Raw genomic sequence first — 12,126 nt, 5'->3', positions numbered from 1 at the left:
CCAGCGATTCACGACACTTACTCTGTACCAGGCCCTGTACCATTTCAGGGCCTGTATGAGGATGAATAAAGCGAGTCTCTTGCCTTCGAACGTCGTTACTGCCACTTCCCCTAGCTCATTACTGTCAGTGCATGTTTGTAATGTATAGTCAAGGTCATGAACTTTGGCCCTGACTACTAGTAGCAATAATCAGGACATTGGTCACTGTTACTCGTTTGATTAAATAAACATTGTTGTCGTATTTGTAATTTACAGTCGTATTATCTCAAGTGCAGAAGAACGCAGTGAGGATGGGTAGTTTAATATTAGTACTAGTATTAATATTATTTACAATGTTTTACATACATGGATAGTTTGGTTCATGTGATGTGACTGGCCCAACATCACACAGCTTGTGGCAGATTCAGATTTTGCCTGAAAGACTTTGGAATCGAAGTCCCTGTGATTTCTGCACTGTTATGTGTCATCTTTTGGGAGCAAGTCCACGGCAATGGGTTAGTTCAAAGGCACAGGTGTCCGGCTCACACTGCCATGGTTTCAGAAGCTCCTTGGTGACCCCCCTCCTGCCCCCCACCCATTCTAGGCCCTGTGTCAGCACGTCTTTCTCCTGCCTGCCTTGTGAGTCTTGCCCATCCTCTGAGGAATGGATGGCTTCCTAATGTCCGTAGAATAGAGGTAAATTGAAATCTTTTGAGCAATGAATACATTATATGACAAAGCTCTCGTGCTTCCAGTATGTATAGAACATGCTTAGGACAGGTCTGCCGATGATAAAATGCAGACGAAATGAGACAATCTATTGTATCTTACTGTGGCCTTGTTTAGGTACAGTTGAAAATAAGAACAGATTTCTCATCTGGCTTTATTTTAAAATGAAAGATGACTTCCATATCATCTTTAGTCTAAAAGCAAACACAATCTCGTCTATCTTTTGTGAATACCTGTGCCAAAAAATGGAAAAATAAATATTAGCTATATTTGCCTATGACTATGAACTGTTTCCTATAGAGAATGATAGAAAACATTGTTAAATTAAAAAAAATTAAAAACAATAAAAAAAACTCCTTTTAAATGTTTTCCAAACTCTTTGTTTTTTTCTAGAAAGTGATGTGTCTACCAACTGTCCAAGTCAGTGGTGGCCGTATGCAGGCCACTGTTACAAGATTTACAGAGAAGAGAAGAAAATCCAAAGAGATGCCTTGATTGCATGTAGGAAGGAAGGCGGTGACCTAGCAAGTATCCACAGCATCGAGGAATTTGACTTCATTATCTCCCAGCTGGGCTATGGTAAGAACTTCGTCTGTAATACACTTGATTCTCGTCTTCCTGACTTACCACCCATCTTTGGAAAATTTAATCATAAATGTTCAATCTAATAATCTAATAAATTCAAGTTAACAATCCAATGGACAATTTAGTAACAAATATTAATCATGCCTAAAATATTAAAATTATATAACAATTTAAAGAATTTTTACCACTAAGAGAACATGTGAGTTTTTTTAATATGGAATCAACTTATGCATAGTTTTAAAAATCCTGTGTTTCTATATATAATCTGGATTCAGAGCAGTCTACCTTAAATTTGTGAACAGTATTTCACTAGTTGGAATTAGTTGTGTGTATGGATGTATTTTCTCTTTTAAGGCCCATAGTTTGTCTCACAGGAGAGGTCTCTAAATGAACCATCTCATCCTTTGAATTGTATTTTCTTTATTAATCTAGCTAAGGCTGCTAGAACGATGAGCAGAGAAAGAAAGAATTTATTTGACTGGAGTGGTTAGATGGTGGCCTAATCCTTTTAAAGAAATTTGCATCTCCATTTTAGGACTATAAGAGACAAAGAGAAAATGTAGTAACTAAATATTGTAAAGTTTTAAAAGATTGGCCCTATCAAAAACATTTAGAAAGTGAGTAAAACGAGTTGGGAATGCTTATCCTGAAGAGGAGGAGGGCGAGGAAGGAAGTAATGATGACGGGCACTCGGTGGTACTTGCTGATTAAATGATGACCATTTTCTGCTTCCACTTATGAGACTGCAGAATAGCTGGACCTTTTCATTTCCAGAGAGCAAAACAAGAGGAAATGGATGGTGGTGATGGTGGGGACTGCTTCCTGACACTTCCTGCCTGAAAATTGATAGGCGCGGGGCTAGGGGAGAAGAAAAAAACAATGAACAAATAGATGAGAAAAATAGAGTAGTCTCAGAGAAAGATGGAAAATATCCCCAACACTGCTGCTGTGAGTGCCAGTGCTGAATGGAATCGTTTCTCCTTCGCTCTCCTCACTGAGTTTGGTAGCGTGATGATGATATTCTGCTACAGCCCATAAATAATTTCTTGATTATTCTACATTTACCTATACTGGAGCATCTGGACTACATGATAATAATGTAATCAGAACCAATGTATCTGAATAATATCATGACATAGATGGCATGATACTTATAGTAGGGAATAAAGTTTGCAAGTGAATCAGTGGAAAACACATTAGTTAAGAGGCTGTAGGGCTAATGTGCAAATTTGGCTCTACCTTATATATAATATGGTCTAGTAATAGGAGAACCTTATATATTTATTGCTATAGTTATTTTGGGAGTTTGGATGACGAAGGTTGCTTTTAAACTCAGCTGGAGAATTAATAAACTTTCACTATGGAAACCTTCTCTTTTTTATTATTGATAAAGATTTATTTATTTAAAACAATACAAATAATATTGATAAAGGTAAAAGAAAGTTATAAAATTAAAATCATTGTTTCTAAGTCAGAAGCCTAGAAAACCTTTTTTCAGCTAGTTGAGTTGATATCTTTCATGTTAATCATGGAAATACAGTGGATAAATTGGGACCTACACATATAAGTTATGACTCCATCAACAAAGACAGCTTCCCTAACAGATTGATAAGTCCGTCTAACAACTTTATGCTCACATCTTATATATTTTTGGAGGATCAAGCTTGTGCATACAAAAGCTAGAGGGGGAGAACAGTTTAGTGAGAAAAATGTTTATCAGAAACTCTTAATACTTTATTATAATTGTGGGACTTGGGAGTTTAGGTTTTCTTTGGTCTTGAACCTAAAAACCTTGAGGGGTACATGAGGTCATTTTGGAGCCTATATTTGCTGCCCAAAGAACATGATCTGCCAGATTAAGTGAAAGGAAAAGGGATCATCCTGGCAATGCCATTCATGTTTCATGGTGCTGGAAACATCTGCTGGGACTGGCACGAGGCCAGTCAGGGACTTCTCCAAAAGCAAAGTTGAGTGACAACTTTTAGGAGGAAGAGACTAAACCATTTGGGGAAATTCCTCTACGATGCGGCATAGTTCTCATTTTCTACTACAACATCATCGTCACAAACGTTTGGCAAGTAATTTAGTTTAACTGTTTAAAGAACATATGAAACTTAAATAGATATCGAATTGTGTAGTCCTTCAATTTTTAAAATATGGAAATGTGTATGATTTTAGCCATGAGACCTCAGGCCTATTTTGTCCCATTTTTACCTGTGATATTTAGAATTCTTAGAATTAAAACTACTGATAAATCAATAATGCTCTTCATAGAATTTTCAAAACAGAATGATCATCTTTTATATCTATACCTGGTTGTTTTTGTTTTAACTTTTGTTTGTTATTTGGGTTTTTCTGGTGTTTCACAGTGAAAATGGTGGCAGATTCATTCATATACATAGACTGATAAATAAGTGCTAAATGCCAGAAGACAGCCCAACCCTTCAGTTTATATATCTTTTCACTGTATGGTTCATTTTCACTCCTATTTCAGTGATTGAACTTTAACAGAAGCACCTAGAATGTTCTTGATGACATCATCAGTAAAATAGGAGTGGTTTTTAATTTTTATTATTTTAAAACATTCATACGATTTAATAGTAGTCAAATAGATTTATGTATAAATAAGAAGCTACCATATTTCCAGCACCATGAGTGTGGTTGGTATGGTAAATTATTTATAACAAAAAAGCAGCTTCACAAGATAGAGGGTAAGGATAGATCTACTTCAGTTTCCGTTTAACAACTCCCAGGAGATAGAATTTGCAGTAGCACAACAAAAGAATATAGTCACATTCACAATGTGAAGAATACATTACACATTTTAAACTAAAATTGACACCATAAAATGTAGTTGACATCTCAGTCTACAGAGGTAGATCCCTTTAAAGCTCAAGAGGATGGTCTTTCATGCTAGCGATAATATCAAGGGAGTTGTTGATAAAGAACGGGTCTTCCTTTCTGATAACCTTCTGATGTTTAGAAAGAAAAGTTTGGGTAAATGACTTCTGTGTTTTTCTTCCTGTTTAGAGCCAAGTGATGAGTTATGGATTGGCTTAAATGACATCAAGATTCAAATGTACTTTGAATGGAGTGATGGAGCCCCTGTAACATTTACCAAATGGCTTCGTGGAGAACCAAGTCATGAAAACAATAGGCAGGAAGACTGTGTGGTGATGAAAGGCAAAGTAAGGCAACTTTAGTTACTGATATCTAGCAAAAGCCACAGGGAAATTTTCCTTCTGTCCCACTTATTACATACGATTGTTTCCATTGTTTCTGTTCTACTTAATTGACATAGATCAAGGTTGAAGGAGAATCCAGATTCAGTGTGTTGAGTCTCTCTCAGTTGTCTGGCACACCCAAATTCTCAAGAGGACTAGAAAAGCAACAGACAGAAACTTTCATTTCAAAGATGAAATTAACCAATAACCCACGCTCATATCATTCCTATGCTTGGTTCTAAGTTTGTTTTTTTTTAAATTTCTATTGGAGTATAGTTGATTTTCAGTGTTGTGTTCGTGTCTACTGTACAGCAAAGTGAATCAGTTATCCGCTCTTTTTTAGATTCTATTCCCATATAGGTCATTGCAGAGTATTGAGTAGAGTTCCCTGTGCTATATACAGCAGGTCCTTATTAGTTATCTATTTTATATATAGTAGTGTGTGTATGTCAATCCCAATCTCCCAATTTATCTCTTCCCCCTTTCCCCCCGATAACCATACGTTTTCTACATCTGTGACTCTGCTTCTGTTTTGTAAATAAGTTTATTTGTACACTTTTTTTAGATTCCACGTATAAGTGATATATATTTGCCTTTCTGTGTCTGACTTACTTCACTCAGTATGACAATCTCTAGGTCCATCCATGTTGCCGCAATTGGCATTATTTTGTTCTTTTTTATGGCTAATACTCCGTTGTATCTATGTACCACATCTTTTTTATCCATTCCTCTGTCGATGGACATTGAGGTTGTTTCCATGTCCTGGCCATTGTAAATAGTGCTGCAGTGAACATTGGGGCGCATGTATAAAATTATGGTTTTCTCTGGGTATATGCCTAGGAGTGGGATTGCTGGGTCATATGGGAGTTTTATTTTTGGTTTTTGGAGGAACCTCCGTACTGTTCTCCATAGTGGCTGCACCAATTTACATTCCCACCAATGGTGTAGGAGGGCTCCCTTTTCTCCACAGGTGGTGGCACATGTTTTTACATGGCTTGATTAATCAATTCAGAGCTTTGGTTCTACGTTTAGCTGGTTGCTCTGAGTGGATGGAGACCTAGCTAGATCTACCCTGGGTCCAACAGCCTAGAGTCTGTGCTTGGAGAGCTACAGCTTTTTTTTTAGGTTACAAAGAGGTGCCAAATATGAAAAAATGGCTTCCATGTCTTAAATATCACTTTAGCGACTGAAGTATGTCTTCAGGTAATCTTTCGTTAATAGAGGATGAAGATGGTGGTTAAGAGGCTTGGTTTTGATGCATGGCTTATTTCCTCATTTGTAAAATAATAATAATAATCCTACCCAGCTCATATGGTGGGTATAAGGATTAAAGGGGTTAAGGTGTCTAACGTGCACTGTGCCTGGCCCAAACTTCCTGTTCAATAAGTATTAGCTACTGTTTTTATCATTGTGGTTGTTATTATGGTGATAAATTGAAAGCTTAAGAAAAGAGTATGTGTTAATTATTGAAAGAATAGGCAGAAGTGTGTCCTGGGAAGGGGAAACCAGAGAGCATCCTACTTGTAGGGAACTCAAAAGACAGTATGGCTGAAAGCATGGAGTAAGAGGCAGAGGGCTGTGTAGGGAAAGTACTGGCCATGACAAAACATGTATTAGCCTGGGAGTAGCCGAACCTAATCTGCAAATTTGCAAATATTACACTGGCTGAAGGGTTGAGTACCAGGTTGTAGTGGGTATGGAAAACATTTTTCAAGGTGTTTAGCAGTTAAGGGAAGGAGAAGAGAAGTCATTTAACATGCAATCTGTAAGGAAGGCAGAAAGGGTGGAATTTGAAGTAGAGTGAAATATGGTACCTTAGCTCCGGGGGGGCCCTCATCAATAGAAATGGGAAGAATAGAGGGAAGAAAACTGGTTTCAGGTGTGTTTTCAGGTTGGGCATGTTGCTTGGGGCCTTCTTTCTGGGTGGCTTTAAACGTACTCAGTTAACTTGAAAACAGCTGCCCATAGGGATGGATGAGGAGGCAAACCTTCTGTTGGGACCATCTCTTAAGGGCTTATGAGCATTTTTCATTTCTCTCTAGATCCCCCTCCAGAGTGGCTTGACAGCGAAGATATAAAAAACATACTGGGGCTACAATCTCTTTATATCTTTGTAGCCAAAGTCAAATTTGCAGTTTCCTGGTAAAACGTCCATTTACCTTTCCTTTTCATAGATGCCTTTTTCTCTTAATAACCTCGAATCTTTATTTCCCTTTTCAGAGGTGCAGTTATGAGGAAATAGCACCAAACAACTGATGATCATTGAGTTGTTTTTTTTTTTCCTTTGCTTTCTGCAGGATGGGTACTGGGCAGATCGGGCCTGTGAACAGTCTCTTGGCTACATCTGTAAGATGAAATCACAAGCCCAAACTCCAGGAATAGTGGAAGTGGAAACAGGCTGCCGCAGAGTGAGTACAGAACGCACGCAGTGGTTTCATATCAGCAAATATGATGTGATAGCTTTATTTTTGTCTGTGAAGGTACTTAATAATAGGGGCCAACTGCTTCACCTTACAGGTAGTGGTAGTCTATGACGCCAAGGGTCATCAAGGACATTTCCAGTGGATAACCTTAATTTGCAGATAGCAAACAATCCTTAGTCATTTTTTCCATTTATAATATTTCTGGTGAGCCTGTTTCTGGTGGGGAGTCTTCTCAGTAGATCCCTGAGGGTCTGAGAGGCAGGAGATCTAGACTCTAGTTGGTAGTACCAGGTAGTAACTCAGTTAAACCAGGTCAAACCATGCAATCCTATCGTGCTTTATTCTCACCTGCACCACAGTTAGTAATACCTCGCCACAGGTCTTATCTTTCTTTGAGGTTAAAGTAAGTGATTTCTGTGGAGCTGTTTCTAAAAGCATAAAGAAGCTGCAAAATATGGGGCGTATGGTTATCATTTTCCTGTTTGATCACTGAGTTGCCCATCTTCCTCTTTTTTCCTTTCTCACTTCTCTTGGATAAAAATAAAGTAGAAACTGATTTTCTGTCCAAGAGTGTCAAGTTGTGATCAAATCATAACAAACACCGGAATTCATGAAACATAATTGAGTACTGAACAAATAAACAATAAAGAAAAATAGAGCAAACACAGAAAATCATACAATGTGAGAGATAGAAAGGATCTTAGTGATGCTTGAAAACCCCCTTTTAATTTTTGCATTCTGGGAATTTCAGCCCAGAGAAGTGATAACTTTTTATGAGTCACACAGAGGTAAGGCTAGAACCCAAATCTCCTGCCAAGTACACTTTCACTGCTGGTTTCACTACCAGTACACTTACATATTCTTTGCCTAATCATATGCAGGTACAGGAGATTGTATATTATTGTAATGTATATTATTGTAATTTTCTATAAGTAATAAACCAGTCCTCAACTTTTATTACTTCTACACAATCAGAATTTTGTGTATATTTTTTCTACAAACTGTCATGTCTACAATGATAAAATCCAATTTAATCATTAGGTTAAATAAGAAAAAGAAGAAAATATCAGCCAACTGTTTGTTGAGTGTGGTTATTATGCTTTCAATGATCTTAAGAGATAAACGTTACGTTTCTAACTAGACAGGAGAAGATACAAGAACTCAGAGATATTAATTTAGCCAGTTTAAAAACACATGCTCTAGGCACTGATTTCCTCAAATCGCTGGAAAGTCTAGAAAAAAAATCCACTTGTCAACAAAGGAAGATAACAGTTTTTTTGTCTGGGCCTGGGTACTTGGTGGTGTAGGGGTATTTCTGAGAATTCAAAACTACAGGCCTTCTGTCATAAAGATCTGGGATTCAGTTTTCAATTCATTGCTACCTGCATGGGAAACCTTGATCTAAGAAATTAACATGAAATGGTCCCAAGTTGCTAATATTCCTGGATGTCTGACAGACACAAATGTAAATCCTCTTTATACAGAAGTCCTCCTTCCCAGGCTGATTGGGAATCCCACAGATGAGTTTGAAATCCAAAATTATAAAACATACCACCAGGAGCTTAGGTGGTGGAATTAATGGATATGACATTAAAGTGAATGTGTTTTAAAATGCTTACAGAAATAAAGGGTGGAATTGAAACCATGGACCAGCCACCAAGTTTTGTTATGTGGTGTTTTCATATGATTAAATTGTAAATATTTTTTATTTCCATTAAGATTTTTTTGACCCATGAATTATTTAGAAATGTGTGTGTGTGTTTTCATAGTGGTAGAATTTGCTGGTAGTGATGGGGTTTTGTTTGTGTTTTAGTTTCTAAATAATTGGGAGCTACTGTTGATTTAAATTTCACTGCATTGTGCTCATATAAAGTTTTTGTTGTTATTTGTTGAGATTTTCTTCATTATCTAGTTCATAGTCAGTTTTTATAAATATTCCATCTGTGCTTGAACAGAATGATCTTTGATCTGGGGGTTCAGGGGTCTATATATGGTGACTAGATAAAACTTAGCAATTATATCATCCAGATATTCTATATTTCTAATATTTTGTCTGCTTGACAAAATATTCTCCTTGTAATTATATCAAGTTTTGATTTATGTACTTTGATCTGTATTATATCTTCTTGGTGAATCAGTCCTTCAACTATGTAATTATTTTCTTCATTCATAATGCTTTTTTATCATAAAGTCAATTTTAAATAATATTAATATTGCCACAGAAACTATCTTGTGCTTGGTATTTCCCTGGAACCTCTTTCTCCAGCTGCTTGCTTTTAATCATTAATGTGTTGTTATATTTTAGGAATGGCTCTTATAAATAAATATCTACATTTTCATTTTTAATCTAATTTGAGGAACTCTGGCTTTTAACTGGTAAACACCAGTTTTTGTGCATGACATTGGTTCTATTGAACATATTTATTCCATTTTCCTCCTGTACAGGTTTGGAAGTTATATATTCTTACTCTTTTTTAAAAAAAAAATGGTTACCCTTATATTTTTAACATGCATTCCTGACTTGAAGTTAACCAATATCTCTCTCTGCCTCATGAACAAAATGAATGTTAATTATTCCACTCAAACATTCAAAATTTTTCAAATTTTGAAGTAATGTTAGACTCACAAGAAGTTGAAAAAAAGAGTACCGAGAATTCCCCTGTATCATCCACTCCACTTCAGCCAATGACAGCATCTTCTCTAACCAGAGTACATGATCACTACAGGTAGTCGGCATGGATACAATATTATTGACCAAACTACAGATCTTATTACTATTCCATTCTTTAACTTCCCACCGCCAATTAGGTATCTTTGCTATTTGTCCAGGCAGTTAGACCTGGATTTACTGACATTTATCGACTTCTTTGCTCAGCGTAGACTTTTAGCCCACTTGCTCCTCTTGGCTTTCCTTTCTTGCCAAAGTAAATCTTTTAGAAGTTCTTTCCCTGGGATTTGGGAGTGGAAAACTCTCTGTCTTTGTTTGAAAATCTCTTGAATTCATCTTCGCCCTGCATCGTAATTTAGGTAGGTCATTTTAGAATCCTAGATTGATAGCTGTTTTCTGACAGCACTTTACATATTACTTCATTTTCTCCTGGCCTTTATTTTTGCCATTGGAGTTCCTACTAGACTAAATCTTCTTTTTTTAAAAAGTGGATACTCTGTATTTTCTCTCTGATTGATTTTAAGATCTCATATTCTCTGTCTGTAAGTACAATGTGTTCAGTTTTGGATTTATTTTATTGGTTCCATTTGGTATTGAGTGTGACTCTTCATTTTGAGGATTTGTATCTTTGCATTCTTGAAAATTAGCAGTCATTAATTTTATTCAGTGTTTCTGAAACTTCTCTCAGGTTGATTTTCAACCTTCTCATTCTATCATTTATATTTTCTATCAATATGATTTTTAAAACATCTTTTCATATTCTCATCTCTCTTCTACATTCAGTCAATTTACTAATCTTTCTGAAACCATATTTTCTATATTTAATCTGGCCATTGAGTTTTCTTTTCTAGAAATTCTTTTTTGTGTGTGTTTGAATCTTCTTGTTCTTTGTTCATAGTATTTTGATCTTTCATCATTGATTCTGTTTCTTCTTTTGTCACTTAAATCATCTCAACATGCTTCTTTTTATATTTTTTCCAGGTTGTTTTATTATGTTAAACTGTTGACTCTCCCTTAAAATGAGACATTTTTCTCACATGGTTTATAATTTTTGATTGTGAATTCATCCCCATCCCATCCCCACCCTGACCCTCAAATGTCATGGTCTTACATGACCTGGATTGTGGAAATATTTCTGTCGTGTGGTTTTACATTTTACTTCTCAAAGTGACTGCAAGATTCTCCTTCTGTAGACTACATTTTATTTTTTATTTTTGGGGCTGTAGATTCTCATACAATGTGGATAGTGTAAAGTTGGGACTGGCACCCATCTATAGCACAGACTTGGTATTCATTTTCAAACAGAAGAATTTTTTTCTTCCTTCACCCAGAACCCCAGGCAGGTGACAAGAATCTCTGTCATTTTCTCCTTCTGTGGGTGGAGTTTTCTTGCTCTCCTTTCAAAGAGGGGCTACCCTTAGAGGGTATCATCTTTACGCAAGGACTTCAGTTCTATCTCCCTGCCTCAGGTGGACTGATGGCCAAAATATCCTAATCTGTATGGACATTAATACCCCAGCCCCTAGACTCTAGGACCTTAATCTTGGTCTGATACATAACCGGGCAACTACAGTCTCAGCTTGTACATTTTCCATTCCAGCTTTTTAGTTTTCTAGTATTTATTTTTGATACCTGGAGATTTCCCCTTCTTTCTCCCAAACTCTAGTATGGATTTACCATTTATTGTTGTTTTTATTTAGCATGCTTTTATTTCTGTGTGTTTGAAGGGTGGGAGAGGAAGCACATCAAATCATGTTGCCAAAAGTTTGATAAGTACTATCCTGTGACCAGATGGTACAGCTTTATACTCACCATCTACTACTGGCTTCAATAGGTGACTAGGCTTGTTATTCTGCAAAGTATTTCCTGTGGTTACCTATTCTAAAACTGAGATCTTAGCCATTTTGTTCAGTTTCTTGGGTAAACATGTCACAAATCATTTTTGTTGGAAGTTGCATCAGAAGTGGAGAGAATGACTCCCCTCACCCCCATTTTGTATCATAATTGCCATTTGAGGAACAATGCACTCCTGTTTTCCTAATTCACATAAATTTTCATTGCATGTCAAATTATTCGTATTTGTGTTCTTTACACACTTCTATTGTTTATCAATTTGTGTTTCATCATAGAGGAATTATTAAAATAATATTATATAATAAATATGCATGATAATCTGCTTCATAACATCAATAGGGCTGGAAAAGACATGGCTTCTACTGCTATTTGATTGGACACACACTTTCAACATTTACAGAAGCAAACCAAACCTGTGTGAATGAGAAGGCTTACCTAACAACTATTGAAGACAGGTATGCAACTATTTTCATGTTTTTAAAAAAATGTATCAAATAATGAACCATTTCCAAAAAAGCATATCAATGTGCTCTAAATTTCTGAGTAAATTACATTGAATCTTGAAGTATGGTTTGTAAATATAGGAGCATTAAAAATCATATTTTTATTTGGATTCTTCATTGAAAACACAATAAAATATTTTGCTACTTTTAGTACCATAAAA

The 12,126-nt window shown here is 36.2% G+C and overlaps 1 protein-coding gene across 2 annotated transcripts in view; it reads left to right on the top strand.

Annotated features, from left to right (window-relative positions):
• The window catches only part of MRC1 (mannose receptor C-type 1), a 146,936-nt gene that overhangs the window by 92,880 nt on the left and 41,930 nt on the right, over nucleotides 1-12,126 (top strand). For both annotated transcript variants that reach the window (XM_007196406.3, XM_007196407.3), the window contains 4 exons: nucleotides 1,102-1,287; nucleotides 4,324-4,481; nucleotides 6,815-6,925; nucleotides 11,802-11,917. In XM_007196406.3, the coding sequence (XP_007196468.2) occupies nucleotides 1,102-1,287; nucleotides 4,324-4,481; nucleotides 6,815-6,925; nucleotides 11,802-11,917 (571 nt within the window). The remainder of the gene's footprint in view (nucleotides 1-1,101; nucleotides 1,288-4,323; nucleotides 4,482-6,814; nucleotides 6,926-11,801; nucleotides 11,918-12,126) is intronic.

Source organism: Balaenoptera acutorostrata, chromosome 3 (genome assembly GCF_949987535.1).
Source record: "Balaenoptera acutorostrata chromosome 3, mBalAcu1.1, whole genome shotgun sequence".
Taxonomy (NCBI): Eukaryota; Metazoa; Chordata; class Mammalia; order Artiodactyla; family Balaenopteridae; genus Balaenoptera; species Balaenoptera acutorostrata.
The sequence above is the reverse complement of the archived record's forward strand: the minus strand, read 5'-3'. Positions and strand labels throughout refer to the sequence as shown.